This window comes from Egretta garzetta, unplaced genomic scaffold (assembly GCF_000687185.1).
Source record: "Egretta garzetta isolate BGI_Z169 unplaced genomic scaffold, ASM68718v1 scaffold230, whole genome shotgun sequence".
Lineage (NCBI taxonomy): Eukaryota > Metazoa > Chordata > Aves > Pelecaniformes > Ardeidae > Egretta > Egretta garzetta.
In genome coordinates this window covers 278,751-298,648 of record NW_009258281.1, presented here as the reverse complement: position 1 = coordinate 298,648, position 19,898 = coordinate 278,751, and the positions used below count along the sequence as shown (strand labels likewise).

At 39.1% G+C, this 19,898-nt stretch overlaps 1 protein-coding gene across 1 annotated transcript in view; it reads right to left on the bottom strand.

The window, feature by feature from the left end:
• The window catches only part of BARD1 (BRCA1 associated RING domain 1), a 41,007-nt gene extending 23,365 nt beyond the window's left edge, over nt 1–17,642 (bottom strand). Inside the window, exons 1-3 of the mRNA XM_035891956.1 lie at nt 17,606–17,642; nt 16,224–16,369; nt 8,418–9,418 (exon numbers count right to left, since the gene is read on the bottom strand). Of these exons, the coding sequence (XP_035747849.1) occupies nt 8,418–9,418; nt 16,224–16,369; nt 17,606–17,637 (1,179 nt within the window). The 5' untranslated portion in view covers nt 17,638–17,642. The remainder of the gene's footprint in view (nt 1–8,417; nt 9,419–16,223; nt 16,370–17,605) is intronic.
• Between the last annotated feature and the right edge of the window lie 2,256 nt (nt 17,643–19,898).

Genomic DNA, 19,898 nt, shown 5'->3' with positions numbered 1-19,898 from the left:
TTATTTAACACTGCAATTACTACTCATCTTGAATCTTACTGACACTTTCTCTAACAGTTATTCTACCAAAATAGTTTTCATTTGCTTTTTGGAAGAATGCTGTATTCAGTTTTTACTATAATCATAGAATCATAGAATGTTTTGGGTTGGAAGGGACCCCTAGAGGTCATCTAGCCCACCTCTCCAGTTTGTCCAGCATAAGCAAGGAAAAGTATGTGGAAAAGGGTGGAAACTGATACAGAGATAACGGGAAGAAGAAAGAGGCTGAGTAGAGACAAAGCAAAGGAAGCCACTGGGCAGAATTTGTGAATTGGAGGTTTTGACACTTTAAAAGGCAAGTATAAGAGAGAAAGTTGGTAATAAGATTGGAGCATATACAGATGCAGCTATAAATAGGCAATGAGAAGCCTCCTGCAGAAGCTGAGGCAAGGAAATCTCTGCAGTGCAGGCCTTCTTAAATGCAGGTGGGAAAAGTAACGCAAAGAGACTAAAACCAAACAGACTCTGACCCCCTTCTCCTTTCACAGGACCATCCACAGCCCAGCACGTTGGTACTTAAAACTCACTTTGTGCCATGTCAGCCAGGTCCTGCTTCTGGCATTTGTTACTACAGAGCAGCAATTGCAAAGGTCTGCCCTACTGGAAAAGGCACTGTGAATTCTGTTCCGAAATTCTTGCTGCAGTGCCGGGAACCCTCCACAGCTGCAGGTGCACAACTAATGGGGCCAGGCTGCCCCACACCTCTCAGCACTGGGTACCACCTCTCAGGCCAAAGCAGTGATTTACCTGCATGATTACAGATTAGGAGCAGTTACTCACTATTTCTCAGATGACAGAGTAACAGGGAAGGAAGAGATTGCCAAGTGTCATCTAATGATCAAAAATACCTAAATCATGCAAGTTTATCAAAGGCTAATCTAGCATAGTAGGCCTCAAGTTTTCACATGGCTTGCCTCCAACTCCCCAATTCTTTTTACTTTAGGTTTGGGGGGGGTTTGGGTCGTTTGTTTCTTTGTTTGTTTTGGGAGGAGGTCTGTGTGTTTTTTAGGCTCCACCCCAGCCAAACATTTCAAGGAAACCACTAACACTTTCCCTAGACCAGGGTGTATCATGATCCCAAATGAAGAGACCAAACACAAACCAGTATCTAGCTCTTGCCCTTGGCCAAACTTGCAATATACAAAATATTAGGACCAGAAGGGGGGAAGAGAAGTTTAATTCATGAAATACAGAAAGTTCTGTGCCCTTAAGTAGAGGCAAGCCAAGAAATTCCTGTTATGCCACACCATACCTTAGAAAAGTGAGAGAATATTAAATTAAGCTTTAAATACAACAAAAATAAACTTAATCCCCCTTTTTTTATCATCAAGGAACCCTTTGGAAAAACAAAATAGCCTTAATCTTTACTCTTTAGTTAGAGAAAATATTAAGACAGGCTCTGCTCAGCAGAAATAAATCCAGCAAGCAACAACTGGAAACTCAAAATTCACCAGAAAAATGCTGAGAATCACTGGCTTTACAACAGTCAAGCAAATTAACACATCAGAGATAAATTTCATGTATTGTATTCACAACCTAGAAGTCCCAGTAAAATGTTACCTTTCAAAGCAATTAAAGAATACACTGCTGTTAGAATACTTTACAGTTGCAAGGTAATATACATGCATCAAATTTGAAGAGTTATTCAGAGGCATCTAAGAAAGTGCTCAGCATTAGATCTTCTTCTACAGGGAGAAGATACAATTATCTATAATGAGTGAGATCTGAGCTTATCATTTAGGTTAAGTTTGCAAACACGTACAGCAAGGGTTTGACATTTCAAGAGCAATCCTTCAGAGCAGTAAGCATAGCTAATAATTTGTGTGGGCATTAGGTAGTACCACCGCTTTTCAGAACAGTTATGTGAATGTTGATTTGTAAAACATTACTGCAGTTTTATCAAAGAAAATATTGTTGGTGTGGACACCAGTAGTGACAACATCCCCAGAATAAAATCCAGGTCTAAGTGAAAATTAGAAAATTGGTGTTTTGCTGTTTACAGAAGAAAAATGTTGTCATAAACTCAGCTGTAAATGGAACTTGCTTCCTGCAACTGGCACCTAGCAATGACAGTGACAGAAAAGAAGGGGAGGCCGTCATGCCAGCTGTACTGAGCAATGACTGGATGGGTTCTTTCAGTAAGGATTACAAGAGATCAATATTAACAAAATTGTTCATAGCTAGGACAATGTGCCTTCTGTCCCCTCAGAGGCTCTCCAGTCAGTTACTATACTGTGAATATTTAGTTAAGAAGAAGATGAAATTTCAAGAAGCAGATCATTAGCAGACACATCTCTGCCAAGTCCTGCAAAGAGGACCACCATCTTCTGATAAGTGATCCAAAAGTAAAAAAAGAGTGCAGTTAACACATTGACCAGCTCTATTAGAGTTGACGGAATTACTCACACATTTAAAAGTTAATAAATGCTTTGCTCAGCTCTACAAGAAAGGCTAAGCACCTGGTAGGGGCAAGTCCTAGCCACAAATAATCGATACACCATGTGTCTTTCCTCCACAATAAAGCAAAAGAGACTATACCTATACCCACCTATTGCTTTGAGATTATCAATTCAAACATGCTTCATGAAGTTGTGCATTGACTAGTATCGAAATAGACTTTGTACACTTGGCCCCTTGAGTTTACTTGATCTAGCAATGCCAGCATAAAATCACCAGTCCCAAATATGGAGTCATAACCTTACCAAATGATACGAGGAGGGGCCCTCACAGCTTGTCTGAGCAATCTGTGGCAAAGAGCAGAGTGGAAACATAACTGGAGATACTACTTGTTCAGAAGTAGAGAACAGGACAAACACCAAGCAGAAAAATGCTAACTAACAATTCACAGGGAAGTGTTTATTTTTAAGTCTCATTATCAATGAATGATTACAACCAGCTTCTGAAGAGGCAGAAACTATTGCATAATATAAAATTATCCTTTTGGAAGAAACAAAGCAAAGGACATTTTAAGCTCATAACCAAGCTTATGTATAGTGACAATGCAATAATGCAATGGGTTTACTCTTCTGCTACAGCTTAAGGGAGCTCTGAAAACCATAGAAGCAAGAAAGGCATTGGGGCCATCTGTTGGCAGACCTAGAAGGCAGCATTAGCTTACACAAAGAAGGGTATTTACACAGCTTTGCAAACACTTCCCTCCCAATGAGAATTTAGTTCCTGCAGACACAGATGGCATAAGCCCAGAAAACCATCCTCACTTGGCTTAGACAAGGTTTTTTCTTTTGTTTTTTTCCAAGTCAATTGTGTCACGATGTTAATGCAGACAGATGGTTAAGAACAACTGCAAAGGTTTTTAGCCCTATTTCCTAGGCCTTTTTTTTTTTTCCTATTTTACCCTTTACTACTTCCATTAACCATAGACATTTTCCACCCAAAAATCAGATTTAAATTATTAAGTTAATGAAAAAGTATTCTACCAGTTCAGAAAAGACAGACACAAAGAATTAGTGCAGTACATGAAGACGAAGCTAAAAAGCTGTACCACATAATCAAACACTTCTCCCTTTATTTGCAAAGGTAACCAAGTGACTTCAATCTTTAGGTCAAACAAATGAACAAAAGTCCCCTTTCAAATCTAAATACATTTGCTTGTTTAAGTTATGGCATGGGGGAGGAAAATGAGGTTATTTACAAGACATAAGTGATCAGAGGGCAAAAGTGAATTACAGAGTGCTTACAATAATTGTGAATGCACCAGGAACCAGTGAGTTTCTCACTTCAAATTTCTCTAAATTAATTTCCTACCCAGCAGACCATATATTAACTAACAAGTATACAAGTAGCTATGCTGAACCTTCAACAAAAAGAAAACATTCAAGAAGTTAGGCTTAACCCACCTCAGAAACAAGGAAAGTAACAACCAAGCATTATTGAAAAAGAAATGGCAGTTTGTTTCTAAGCTTTCAAATCAGCACTTGGGAAGGTGGATTGCTTTCTTTGACTCACAGACAGTATTCACATTCTTAAGTTTTGCATTTGAAACCATTACACTGCTTCATATTTGTCTTAATCTACCTGCTGGATAGTACCCATAATCAGGAGGCTGCTTACTATTCCAATACCACTTGGCTTTAACATTACAGAGTCAATGTCAAACTACAACTTCAAAGCAGTCTCAGGTGCTACACCTGGATCTGAGTGATCCTGCTAGTTTCTGCCAGCAGTCCTCATTTCTCTAATGAAATGGGTATTATACACACAGCTAAGTCACCTGCCACACAAAATCACAAGGTCTGGACAGAAAGACCTTGGACCAACAGATGCACTCATTCACTGCAAAGCAGCTGGCAGGAACGATGCTGTCCATCCACTCCCTTTTGCTCAGGGGAGGGTGGGAGTGTCCGACTGCACAGCAGCAGAACTCCTCTCTTGTACCGAAAGGCTCAAGAGAAAAGGCAGGAGGGGAGATGTTCCTCCCATGGACATCTGTGACCCAACTCTCAACCATGATACATACCCATCTGGTACCAAAAGTGAGGAACTGCACAGCTGACAAGGTCAGAGACACCTGGAAAGGATCTAAAAGGTATTCTGACACTGGCCATCACATGCTCACAAAACCACAAAAATCTTCTTTCACTTTTTCTATTGTGTCATTAACTGGTAACAAAGCAACAAAATGGAAGAACAGTCTCACAGGCTTAGAAGGAGTTATCTAACTGTTATTACAGTGTTAAGTATCCAGCACAGCAGGCTAGCCATGGGTGAAGCCTTTATGAAGGCTTTCCTGTTCAACTGTCAAAATGAAAGGGTTCCTGGAGCAGGAGGTAACCAAAACTGGTCCCAGTGCTCCTTCTCTCTTTCTTCAGACTAAGTAGATGCTCTGCAGAGATGCAATTTCTTCTTTCCTCAGAACAGGGACAACTCTAATTGCTTTTAACTTGAAGCATAAAAATCAAAACCTTTCCCAGCTACCTCCCATCCACTCCTTTCTAACAGTGCAGTGGTTGCCATGGTCCTGTTAGCCTTTTGTATTGCAGTTCACTACTTCACGTCCTAGAATCCATAGCAGCAGCTGTTCCACACTGTGAGCTGCCCCATCATCTCCCTTGTCAATGCAGAAGAAACACAGGCACAACCAAGACCTGAAATACTCTACCAAGAACTACATTTTTTTTTTCTCTCCATAGTAGATTTAAGACCCTATGCTAACTAGTTAAGTAGTACTGTGCTGTGTTTTTAATTGCCACATAAGAGGTAGCCCTGTGAACAACTTGTTATTTTACTGTAAAAAAAAAAAATCCTATGTGGAAGGGCTGTCGATTGGGCAATTTCTCACCTGCTTAGAATATTAGGAGTGCAATAGGTCACATTCTATATTTTAACAAACTGAAAGTTTTACTTTTAATGGCTATGGAAAAAGATAAACATGACTGCTCTCTGTTATGGGAGTAGCCTCATTTATCTTAATTTATTGGTTTAACTCAGCATTAAGTTCATCCACACTAGAACCTTTCTCGAGAACCATTTTGATTTCACTAAGTTAATAACTAGTAGTAGTAAATGGGGACAATCCCTCAGAATCATTTGAAACAGCACAACACACTTAATTTTAATGCCTGATAATGTTGTTTATTATCTATTTTAAATAAGAAAAAAGGGAGAACTCAATTAGCTTTAATTAAATTCAGGGTATTCGACCCGAACAGTTAATGAAAATAATACAGATTTATTTTGATAATTAATGAAGTCCCAGAGAATTAGACTTTATTTCACTTTGGGGGGAGGGTGACAGCTACAAGTGTTTCCCATTACCACATGGAAAAACATTACTGGCTGTGGGAAGAACAAGAAAAAAAATTCACCTGTAAAACAAAACTGGAAGATAAATACTTCTTCCAGAAACAGAGGTATTTTGAAAAAAAACAAAAACCAAAAACAAACCCAAAACCATGAGAATATACATACAATATAAAGCCTAGTATTTTCAAGACTAGCTTTTTTGAGAAAACAGATTTATCAGTTCTATAGCAGGGTTCCTACAGCTTAGAATAGTGATCTAGAAACGTACAGGTTATACAAAGGATACTTGCATGCAGAAAAATGTTTTCTTGTATTTGCCACACAACCCCAGCAGATTCATGGTAATTAATCACTACTATTTCTTGTTCACTGCTTCACAAAGTAAAATGTTAACAAACCCCGTGACCAATAGCTCTCCAGAAAGACCAAGTACTCACATCATGCTGGCTTGAGCAACTTAGTCTTAGTCCACTTTGACAGGGACTAAGTAACTGTGCCATTTACTGGCTACCAGGGGATGCAGCATCTTCTTAGGAATGTCGTAATATACCCATGATTAAGCTATTTAAGAGGAACAAAGAACATCACAAATGAAAGGAGATAACCCATATAACCTCCTTCACAGATGAAGATCTGAGGTTCAGAGACAGTAAAACAACTTTCTCAGAGTTGCACTGGAAGTTTAGCAGCTGGAAACAAAGATACATGCAAGTAAACTAAGACCATAACCAAAAGACTGCTCTCCTTGCCTTATTTTAATTACCTTTAAAAGAGTGGTAACTTCGAGATCACCCTGAAGTGCTACCCAGTTAAACAAGCCTTTACTGATGAGCACCTCAATGCAAATGGAATTGACAAATTAAAACCACAGAAGAACTGATAAGAAACAGAAGCAACTTCCCATTTTAGCTCAGTAATTATAAACATTAAAAGATGACACCAAAATGAATTCACACACAGGACTGAGAAACGCATTCATGTGTCTGTCCACCCCACTGCCTACACTACAGCTGGAGGTCAGCTTTTCAGCCCACTGAAATAGCCCTAGCTCTTTCTCCAAGAGGGCTGTACCAATGCCAACAAGCAGTGCCAGCCACGCTACTAACCTTGGATAGCCAAAACTTGTTTATTCTTTCTGCCTATAGCATCTATCATTTAATTTTTTACTCATTTATCTTCAAAATTCTTTGCAATGAAAAATCACATTATTGGCATATAACTGTTTACTCCAAATCTCATGATAAGTATCAGACATATCGGTGGTAACCATACCTGATTGAAAATTTGTAAAGGTAGATCAATTTTTTTAGAACCAGTAAGTCATAATTGTATTCCTTACAAATTCCCAGAAAATGATGGAAGGATAATTTGCAAACAGTGCTTTAATAAAGAGGAATATACAGGACTTATGATGAGAGGTAACAAGAGATCTGTCCTTTAAAGCTCTTAAGTCCTGTGAGGACAATGTTTCATTTTTTCCTCCCTAATTCCATATTAATGGCATCAAGTAAGTTATTTGAACTCAGCTCAGCTGCCACTTCCATTTAAAAAGGTCTCGTGCAGCAGGAGTGGCTTATTAGAATGCCTTTGAAAGAGGACACACTTACTTAACAAGAACAGCCTTTGTTTCAACAAATAGAAGTGCTATATAAATGTCAGGATGCTTACAGGTGAATCAATTCTACCCGTATAGGCAGTTTATTAACCACACAGTATTTCTATATTATGATTCAGCACAAAATACATTTAAATTGCCAGACTACAAACTCTTTGAAATGACCTTTCAGAAGAGAACTGTCGTATTAGTGCATCTGATGAGTTTGACTGTAAGCATTCAACTCACCCTACCAGCATGCAGATTTTACATAGTAGTAGGGAAGGACAACCCTTGCAAAGCGCAAAGCCATGAAGTTCTACCACAACAGGAACTGGCTAAGATAGTAACATCAAAATGAGTGACAGGTGTCATTACTATAACAACATTGATCCTACATAAAATGAAGTCCACTGAGAACATCTCAACTCTCTCCTAATTCTCCTTGCTCCACTATCAGTGAGGAGAGCATGCTTAGAGCATAGGGCTCAGCACGGGAAATCACAGGTTGCAGCATTTCATTCCTCTTGAGCCAACACTTGCATCAGATGGAGGATCTCAAAGATTATGGAACAGTTCACCTCAATTAAGGTTGCAGAGAGTCATCTTTATGTAAGTAATTCAGTTCTTGTCCTGGTTGATTACCAGGTCAAGTTAAACTGATCAAGATCACTCTGTGAGATCTGAAATACTTAGCTAAAAATCACATAGGCTTTCTGGCACATAAGGCCAAAACATGTGAATGCTTTGTCATTTCCTAGAACCCATAGGTATAACTGACAGTGTAGTACATTGAGTTTCTCAAGTATAACCATCTTTGATGATTCCAACAGTAATTTCTCAAAGAAATCAGAGAATCAGGTTGGAAACTCCCCAATAAACCTTGAAGACGATGACAAGAAGATGAGATTTCCCCCCCAGAAATAGGATGTACTGAAGAACTACTTTCCAAGAAATTTTTAATACAATGTAGTATTTTTAAACCCCTGTTTAAAGTTGAACTAGAAGATGATGGTCCTACCTTGATGGAAGCAACATGGAGCAAAGTCTCTCCTTTGTAATTTCTTCTGGCAATTGTGTTACCACCAGGGGACTTTGACACAGAAGGACTGTGTGGTATTCCAACTTGATTACAGGTGTTAGAAGTAGATGGGGTAGAGGGAGATTTTGAAAGTGAAGGATTATTTATTGCTTGAAATACTGCAGAACTTCTTGTCTTCATTACAGTGTCAGTGAGTTTCAATACAGAGGAAGAAATCTGAACTGGTGTCTTGTGTTCAGTCTCTGGGGAGATGGGGCAACCCTGAGGTAACTCCTCTAAGCAATCTGCCTGACTGACTGACTTCCCAGTAATGCTGCTCTCAGTTCTTCTTGGTCTTTTAGACTGAGAAGTAGCTGGAAATCTGAATTGCTCCCTTCTACGTTTTAAAGGTGTAGTTTTACTTTCTATTGACAGTGATGTCTCTGTAGCACAACTTTTTTCCTTGCTGACTTGTGCAGGGCACACAACCTCACTGTTGTCTTTCTTCTCTGAGGATTTTACCTGTGGCGGTATTTCCACATTTTCTGTGTTTTTGCTGGAGTCAGCTTCCTTTACAGACTCCTGCTGAGGTGTCTCTTCAGGGCTATTTGGTTCTGGAGTGCACAGGACTACCGGCTGACTGCAGATGGTCACACACTTTTCCTTGGCAGTCTTCTCCTCAACTCCTCCTTTCTGTTCAGGCCTCTCTAAGCTCCACACTCTGTTAATGTCTGCTAGACGTTTCTTCTTCATCTTCTTACTCTGTCTCTGTGTTGGCTTTTTTGTCACCTCGGAGGGCTTTTCATGAGGAGGGGAAGGAAAGAAATCATAAATTGAAGCTGTGTCTTGACAAAGGTCGCTGCTTTTAGTCTCACACTGACTCTTGTTCAGGATGCATCGAATCTTCCTACTTCTTGGGCTGAACCACATTTTTATCTGTTCTTTCTTATTCTTTTTTCCAAAGTCTGAGTCAGTTGGTGTGGACATATCTTCCGTTGAATCTAAGTGCATCAGGGAAGAGGAAAAATAATTTATAGGGTACTCTTTAGTAGAAGATCGCAAAGAAAAAACAACCGATGAAGTGTTACTAACACAACGTATGAGTGCCTTCATTTCTTTTAAGAGGTGCATGTAACAGCACACGCCACTCTGGAGTTCAGGGATCCCAGTGCAGCTGGAGTTCAGGGATCCCAGTGCAGCTAAAGCTATCCACTAGTTAAGCGAGCACCCTGGTAGAGAAACTCAATAATCTGGGTTCAGAATGCAGCACATGCATAGAAGTTTTCTGACCAGATTATAGAGGAGAGAAGCTGGTTCTCACACTAGGTTTTCCTTGGAAATAGGTTTAACAAAGTAGTCTGTGCATGCACAAAAGAACACAGAAACAATTTTCTAAAAAGATATTACAGTTCATCTGAAGATTAACAGGAAGAATAACTGCAAGCAAGCAAAAATAACATCCTTATAAGAATGTTGAAGATTCCTGAGAAATTTTGACTGATTCCACAGATACAGCAGATGAATCAGAGGAATATATAGAAAATCTGCAAGTAATTGTGTCCTGTTATTTTATTCTTTACCCCCTGGAGGTAAATAATTCCAAGGAAGCTACACATATTGATGATTTCAAACATTTCTTTAAAAAATATGCAGCGAAGCAATTTTATAAATCACGTTGTACAGCATACAGCATATTACAAATCAATAACCAAGATGACGGAGGAATATCCTGTACTCCTGGTTCATGAAATAACAGTTGAAAACAAGGCCTGTAAATGGTCCTCAATGACTTAAGAAAATGTTACAGAGCATGAAGTGACCTTGAAGTCAGACACTAATTTGCCAACAACTCTTTCAGTGCACAAGAGCTGTAACAGATTTTTTACAGATTTCTTCTTGGAAACCTAAGTTACTTTAGGTTATTTGGACAAGTCCTCCAAAGTAAACACACAACTCATTCCTTCTGTTGCCTCCAACCTCAGGGACTGAACTACCATTCACAAAAGTCTGGTGATTTATAGCAATCAATCACAAAAACAATATTAATTTTGCCTAGTGAGGCAAGTAGGTCAGTTTTAGTTCTGTTCAAAAAAAATAATAAGACCAAGATTAGTGGGGTTTTTAAACATTCTTAAAATAAACTATATCAAGTCTTGATTATTAAAAGTGAAAGACAGACACTCACTGCAACAACATGTTACTTTCACTTCAGTGCATTAACTTGCTACGGATAATTTGTCTTCTCCATACCTTCTCTTCTATTTTTGATGTTAGTAACTATAGGCTGTTTTCCACAGCAAGCTGTAATAAACTCGCAGATAGCAGACAAACTAGTCCCAATGCCTTAGCCACAAAAAAATAAGTTTGAAATTTCACTTAAGACAGAGCCGTACAGCTAGTAATTCCAACACCAAAATAGGTATTTGCAGTTTTCTTTTAAAGCAATATTTCAAGGTTAAATGTTTCCTTAATCTTGATTTAAATTACCCTACTTACCCCTTGAATTAAAATATGCTAGATATTAGGAGATTTAGCTAGAGGAATACGTAAGGCATCAGACAAAAACCATCTTTAAGAATACAGCTTGAGGCTAGCTAATCAATCATTTAGGTATCTAAAGATAATAATCAAGCACAGAATTGCAGCTATTTGGTTTTCCTGCAGGGTTGGGCTTCATGCAAACAGGAAAAAACGCACTGAAATTGAGACTGAAGTCTCATAACTAACTAGCCTTCAGAAAGATATCATATCCAATTTCATTCTGACAGTAACATCTAAAAAAAAAGGAAGAGCTTGATTGCATACAGATGCAAAATATAAAACACAGTTACTATTTACTTCTCTTGCCTTCACTGTTTACACAACTAGCAGATTTCCTTCTAAAATATTTACCTTGCTAGAACTATCAGTCATCTCCCAGTAAAGAGCAAGAATAAAATCAGCTTGCAAAAGTAATTTGTGCAACAGTTTTGTGATGGCCAGAATTCTTGTTGATGTGTATAGCACAGTAATACTTTGAAGTCCAAGTGACAAATTCAATCAAAGGCACTGTCCTTCAGAAGTAGGATCTAAAGCAGCATAACACAATTAAGTATTTACACTGGAAGCTATGTATATACCACTTCTGGCAGCAAGAATGCTTGGGAAAAATCAACCACAAGGGTCCTTAAACTGATCTGTTCATTACTGGTTGCTCAGCAGGGACTTACTGGTCCCTTATTAGAAACCTGCTGAAAATACATCAAATAAATACTTTCCCAGGATTATTTTTCCTCACATGTAAAAGAGTATGTTATGTGTTTTAGAACAGGGAGGCACTTGTGGAACATGACTAAAAGGCCATGCATACTGTGAAAGAGATCCATCACACCAAGAGGTCAGCCATGCACACCCCAGGCATCTCCATAGCCTAGTGGGGAAGAAACTGCAATTTCTGCCAGGGTATGTGTTATCTCTCAGCCATTCCTCAATAACTCTATCCTTTGGAATACTCTGTAGCTAACATCAACTTTACCTGGACATTTCTGCGTAGCATCTGCAAAAAACATCATTCTTAGACTCTGCTGCCCCTTTCCTCCATTTCCAAAGCGTATAAGGTAGGGAGTAGAAGTAATAAGGACAAAGGGTCAATCTACCCTCCCTGAAAATCTAATCCTTTGATGGACCCAGAACTGAGCGGGGGAGAGAGAGAGAGAGAAGAATAAGTGCTGAAAAACTGAAAGGAAGTTCTTATGGTTTAATATGTAAATGTTAATTCACATAAAGAGGGTATTATCTGGTAGCTAAGTGCATTCAGTTAAACTACCTTGCTTATAGAAAAATCGATCCAAAGGAATTCTTTGCTGTCTCCAAGTTGGAAGCTAGAGCTTGCATCTCAACAGGAATGAAAAAATTACTACATACGATTAAGATTTAATTGTCTTTTTAGTACATAAGAAGTATCCTCCCTAAATTTTTAGGGATGCATTGAGACAAGATGAATCAATAAAGCATGCCTTACTAATTCTAGATTTTAACCACTTGAAATAGTGTAAAGACTATCCACAATAACAGTATTAGAATCAGCCTATAACAAATGCAGTAAATTTACCCTCCATTACCTATTAAACATAACATTCATATACACAATATATTAACTGAATTCTTTCTAAATTAGACTTACTTGCACATAAGCACAAGTTTCTTAATGCTGACGTTTAATAGGGTTGAATTTCTTAAGTGTTAAATGGGTTGAGAGTAGACAAAAACACTAGGAGATACACAGCACCTTGCAACTAGAGAGCTACATCTCCAAGTTCTGCTGTAGTGCAATAATAGGCCAAAGCAGGAAAAAAAGGAGCAATTAGAAAATGTGGTTTAGCTATCATTAATCTGCATCAAAGGAATATAATGATGCACATTGTGTGCCTTTCAAATTATTCTCTATTATGGGTTTCAGAACAGAAGTTGAGAAATCTCTTTGACAAACTAGTCCCTTATTAAAAATCAAAGGAAAGTGCTTTGGTACCATCTGTGCAACATTAGTGCCTTCACTGAAGAATGATTATTTTGCAAGTTAAGTATTCAACACAGGGGGAAAAAGGGAGAAATTCCAGCTATTCAAAAACTCATCTTTAGCTATTATGAAAAATGTCATAGCATTCACAAAATGCAATGTAATCTGTTACAACAGGAGTTCAACGTCTTCCCTTCCATATCAGTAAATGTGAAACCAAATTATGATACTATAAAGGCTAATCAAAAGTTAATCTCTCCTACTGTCCACTAGCATCAACATGAGCTTAGGAAGCTTTGACCAACACCTGCAAAGTCTAGCTCTGCACGAGAAGAGGGAAGGAAGGCTTGCTGTTGACTATGTTAGAGTAAAGCACATTATGTTACAAAGAGTACGGTAAAATCATCTATAAATGGCTGTTGTGAAAATTTACGACAATCTCTTCTTTTTAAAGAACATCACACTGAAAAATTTGCTGAAGTATTTAGAAATTCACTTTCAAAGTCATTACTGTAAATCAACCTTCTTCCTCTCCAGTATACTATATACACTATGTCCATGATTGAACAAGTTCTTAATAATTGCCCACCTATGAAGCCTATCATCCCATCAACTCCAGTTCTCAAGGTGTCTTGGTCTCTGCAACATTACAGCTAAAGATTTTGAGGTGCAGATGTCCCATCTACAAAGCCTGCCAGCCAGATAGCTTCCCCTCACCTCGTAAAGGTACAACACTAGGCAGTGAAAAGGTCGGACAAGCTAAGGATGTAACATCACTAACAAATGAATTAATTTTGAAACTCAGCATTTGCTACCTATAGTTTACATTTTCTAGCCAGTTTCTGGTTCGTTGTTTGCCAATTCCCCTTCAGTCACCCCAGTACTATTCTGCAGTGCCATTTGCTGTGCTTCCCTTCCATTTAAAAGGGAAGTATTAGCTGGTTTGTGCAGTCTTTCCCAAATTACTTGCTGCTGTTTCTTAGAACACACATGCTGTTTGGCAAAAAGCTATTTTTATCCCAGTGGAATACAAAGTGAGATGCCCCTCATAGCTACTGTGGAACCTCAGGGTACAGGGAGTTTTATAGTTGAAATACTCAACACTTGAGCTTAACCCTATCCTTTTCAGTCACAGTATTCTGTGGTTTTTTAAAGACAACACACACAACTTACAGCATTCACTAGGTCTGTCGTAGTTTAAAAAATGGGTAGCATGATGCGTTTGCATTAGAAACTTCAGTGTTAACAAGGATCTCAAACAGAAGCCTTGAGACAAGCCACAATTGTCTCAAAGCAAGGCATATAAAACAAATAAGCAAAAGGCATATAAACCAAATATATGGAAAGATTCCTTTGTCAACTGCTTCTCTTCCTTTCCTCTACAGAAAGATTGATTTTTTTGGTCTGTTTCCTTTACTGGAACATAAAATACAATTTCTGACCTTCAAACAAAAAAGGAGGAGAAATATTGTTGACAGGAACTTGGCAGAATTACAGTGCCGTAAGAACATGAAAGCAACTCTTTAACAAGAGAGGCCTTTATTCTCCAAACTCAAACATATTTCACTTTGTATACATTAAGTTCAAGACATACATCTATGGTAGGTGACAGATTTGCCGGAGATGAGTGACAAAACCTCCTAAAGAATTTGCTCTCAAAATCTCTAAAGCTACAGCCTCCTGTGATTTGCCATAGTACAACACATAATTGGCTGTTGTCAGAGATGGGCTCATTTACTTACGTATCCAAACCATTCCTGACAGCGCACTATCACCAACTCAGGAGGTTTTTCCCTTAACCTCAGTATGAAACATCCAAAAGGCCATTAATGCTTAGTACAGGGCAAAGATTCCAAGTGACAGAAAGTAATCTCCCACATCAGTTCATAACTTTAGTTCCAAATAAAATGCTCGTTTAAAAAACAGAAAATTGAAGTTAAGTTAGAACAAGGAATGATGTTCGTTTGTTCTGTGGTTTAACCATTTTAAACTCATTAATTCATTTTGTTCTTCATTTTGCACCACACCATGCAAACCTTATTTCAGAAGAACTATAGGATTAAATGTATTATGCAACTTCTAGTACAGTGAAACAGACCAATTTGTAAGAATTAATCTATCTATAAGAGTTCTTCAAAACATCTTATCAGTATCAATACTACCATATTGTATTTTAAATGCTTTATTTATAGCATGACAAATAGCTCCTCTCAGAGATTCTCTTCCAACTGTGTTTTTAAAAGCCTTCAACACTTAAAATGTTTCCCTGAAATCCTATTTAAGCCATCACCTACATTCTCTATGTCCAGAAGATTTATTCACCGTAGGATTTTACATCTATATGAAACGTATTCCTTTACAGCTGGACATAGGCTTCCACTCTCCTCACTTCAATGTATTTTGATATCAATGAAGAGCTACCCCCAAATGAACGTGAAGGTGCCGATGGGATCAGACTTAGAAAAAAAAAAATGTTTAATTTAGACAAACATATTAGGAAGCAACAATGAGGAAAGAATTACCTTTTCTGTATCTGACAGCTGAAGAAATGTTTTCTAAAACTTTGTAAGACATAAAACGCTCCTCTCTGGGCTTGCAGAAGACACACACATTCACCTACGCTCATTTCACTTAATTTTTTCCTACTTTGACAACCAGACAAGAATTTGATAGAGAGATGAATTCCCAGAGTATGATCTCTGCAATCTTCTAGCACAGTCAGCAATGACAAAATTCCATTGCAGCAGACTAGCTGATTGTTAGGGTCCAGAAAATGAGTTAAGACTTGCCTCCTCCCCGTTTTAGGCACGGAACCCAGATAATTTTTTCCATGTGCAAAAACCCTAAACAGAAAATTACTGGGACAGCATGCACGCCTCAGTGTACAAATGAGCAAGTGGCAGGAGACTATATGCATTAATCCTTTAACAGGGCCCCCCTAAAGAAGTGTACACTGCAGAACATTACCCATTTGTGCTCCCCTAAGAGCACAAGATATGACAACTTGTGCCCCTGGTTTGTGCAACTAACTGTCATGTAACTTGGAAATCTATCCCATTTTCATCTAATTTTGGAAGACAGATTCTAATGAATTATGGACTAACCTGCTCATGCAGATTTCTTAGTAAAACAGATTCAAAGAACAAGCAATCCATACAGACAGTTCTCTTCAAATCAAATTTTCCAAACATGATTCGGAACAGCCTTTCAGAATCTTAAACAGGGCTGCACTGCTCATTCTCTACAAAGCCCATGAAATGAAACTGAGCGGTCTGGATTCAACTGCTGCAGAGGCCCAGGTTTGCTCTTACCTGATGTGTCCGCACCCAGTAGATGCCGCAGTTTGCTGCAAAGCTGGATCATATTATCTAGTTGCCGGTTTATCTGTGCATCTTGCACCCAGGCTGGCATGTGGCACACTGGGCATTCTGTGCCAACACAGTCACCCACGCAAGATCTGAAAGTCAAATGCAAAAATCCATTATCCGGCATAAGTTATGTACTGTACTCGCTATCAACCTTTTCACAGCCAAACATTCAGCAAGAATCTCTTATTATAGCACTGACAAACCGCTATCACAGAGCCCATGAGTTAATCGCAAATGCAGGAGAGGACATATTTATCGTGGCAAGTGACAAGCCATAATTAAGCAAGCCAAGTCCAGAGCCTTGTCAGGACACCATCATGAAAGACGTGGTATCTTGTGACTCCCACGCTGATCCAAATTTTCAAGGTATGCTAAAGCTCCATTGCCATTTGTCTCCAGTAACAATTAGGCTCAAACAGTTAAAACTCCATGTTCTTTTACACCTCAGCTAAAGGTAGGGGTATTCTTCTGCAGCCTTCTACTTTTAAACAAGTGACAGGAAGCTAACCCATTGTAAACTACCATTTCTGGGTTTTCCTACTTAAAATTTTCCTGATATTGTGAAGTTTCACCTGTCCATTGCTTTTCTCTTTCAAAGCATTTATGTCAGGAGATGATCAAGGTGGGGTGGGGGAACACGTTTACTTAGTAATGGTCATTTAACACTTGGAGCTTCTTAGCAATAATACTGTCCCCATATGAGCCTAAAATCTTTTATTCATTTGATTAGTCCAGTGAGAGGACCATATGATTCGCCGCCTGAACTACAACATTCAAGGGCCATTGTTACTTCTCAATACCGATCTATCCTATTAAATATACATTATAATTTCACATACTCAAGACTGAATTAATTTCAAAAGTCTCTGTTATCTTACCACTGCATAGCATGCACAATTCTAGCCAAAGGTATAAAATTAAATGTGAGCAGATCACATTAAACATTCAGAGAAACAGAATGTAAGTAGTATCAAAGCACTGCTGCCTGGAGAAAGATCAAAGTCTATGCACCTAGACTCTAAACTCACAATCGGGTTGGAAGCTGGCAGTCATACACCCCAAAACAAGTGGCATATATCAGTTAACAATACCAGAAGTATAACTGCCACCAGTTTTCTTAAGACAGTTTCTTTTCAGGTCTGTTCTCTGCATTGGCATCTCCCCCTCAAACACCACACAAGTATCAGGCTTTCAGTTAATTCCAAGACAGGAAATTTGGTATGTAAAAATTACTGCTAGGTATGTTTTGCGCTTTAAACAGTTTGCTCTGAGCAGGCAAAGGACCTCATGGTTGAGACACTGCTAGGATCAGAAGATTGACGTACAATTCTTGGCTCTGACATATTCCAGATGACATTGACAAATCACTTGGTGCAAAGATAAGAACCGACCAGATCTCATTCTCTAGGAAAGTTGGCCTCAGGTCTCCCATGACTGTAAAAGGAAGTGCAAAAGAAACGCAGAATGGCTTTTATACCACGACATTTCCCAGTTAATTCTAGCTGTTGGATTTTTACAGTCATTATCCATTAACTATAACTAACTTAGTAGACTTACTCAGACAAAACTGCAGAAACTGATCTTAATGAATATCCCTGCCCATAATAAAACCCATGCTCAGGGAGAAACAGTTACATTATGTGTGAGCTGATTATTGCAGTTCATTAGTTTCACATACTTCACTTCATATATATCAGAAGCCAGCTCTGGCCATTCGCCCTACTCCTTCCCAGGTATATTAATAAACATCTGTCTTTAGCAGTGGATCAGAATCAGTTCATGTCAGAATACTGCAGATTCAATCCATGTCCTACCAAATTTGCTTGTAAACAAATTAAACTAAATTTCCCTATATTTATTTAAAAAAAAAAATAGCTGCTATCCAAGACTCAGTCATCAAAGGACACATTAAATTGATGACTAAAAGGTCAGTCATACAAAGGAGAAGAGATCAGGTATAACACTTGGATAACAGCAAATAAACTCTTTTTCTGAAGTAAGAAATAGTTGCTAATGAGTGCTTAAGACTCCTGTGAGCTATTCTTTCCAGCCTCATCAATGCAAACTGCATCATCTTCTGATGTCCTGAAAATTTTTCTTAAAAAAATAAATTCAACAAACAGTGGGTATTTCAAATCTATCATCTAGAATACACCGAGGTTATCCAAAATAAAACCACAAGGTCTTAGGTGGCCAACAACTATGTTTATTAAGCCACCCTTACACTACCCTTCAGCAATCCATACCACACCTGAGAAAAAAAAAAATTTAAGATAGGTATGAAAATATTTATAAATAGCTTGTACAAGCTTCCAAGGGTTATTTTACCAAGTACTCTGTGGACAGAAGTACAAATGGAACAAATAACGAAAAATTTGCTTCAGATGGCAAAATCTCCTACAGCAGTTAATGGCCAAAGCTAGGAAAGAACCCCCACGTCTGGATAGAAACAAATCATTTGTCCATCCGTACTGGTGCAGAAGAGATGCTGAGGGCATCTGTCCTATAATCAGTTATTCCTTAAAAAGCAAGAAAACCTTTTGTTCGTATTTTACTCTTCAGGTCTTCAACACTTCAAGCTCCCAATAGAAAGGTGCAGCTGAAGACAGGGAGTGATACACAGCTGTAAGGGAAGGAGGGAGGTTTTCCTCTGCTTTTATTGACATAGTGACTAGAGTATTAACATCAAGCAAAGCTGACTATCTATACTGGCTTACAAGCAGAACTTAGAAAGTGTCTATCCTCTCCACCGTAACAAGCATAGGATTTTAATAGACAGCTCACAACTGTGCCATGCAGAGGAAACTGTTTAAGATATAAGACTGACCTGGTAACTGCCTGTGTTTGCATTTGCATGCCGTGAAGAGCAGTGACGTACAGGACAGCCAGAAGGTTCCACCCGCTTCGCCAAATGAGGTTCTGGGGCATGAACACTTCAGACTCTGCCTGTACTAGCGATGCAGTGAGTTGTCCTAAGGCAGGCCACATGACTACCACCTCCTCAGGCCTGCCTCATTAGCAGGATGTTTCTAACTTATGTCTTTTTAAATGTTCAGATTATTCGACAAACTATAAATAGAGATACTCATGCTATCCTAACACGTTCGGATGGACGTGAATATAGGGAAGGGTTACAGAGGCAGATCTGAAGGAACAAAGCCATTAGCATAGCAGAAAGCCAAAGCAATGACAAGCAGCACCCAATCCTCTCAAGCAGAGCAAAACCCCCTTGGAAACAGGAAGCATCTTTCCAGGCTGCTCTTTTTTGATTGTTTTGAAGGGAGGAAGAGGAAGGAGTTGGCGATGATGACAAGAACTGGAAGTTGTTTTCACCTCCTACCCCACAACGAGTGGGCACCCACCCCACCCCCCCATCAGACTGAGGGCTTCCTGTACACCAGGCAAACATCCTGAAGCCTAAACCAGCACTCAGAAAGCCAGGCCTTGGCTCTAGCAAGCCAGACACCCGCCCCAGAGCAGTGAGCTGGACCTACCGGGGGATAGCAGCTCCCGCTTTCCTCTCCCCGGCCAGAAAGCACCACGGGTGCCCACCCCCCTAAGGCAGCAGCCCCTTCTCCAAAGCGCGGCAGCAAGGCGGCCGGGCGCCTCGGGGAGCCA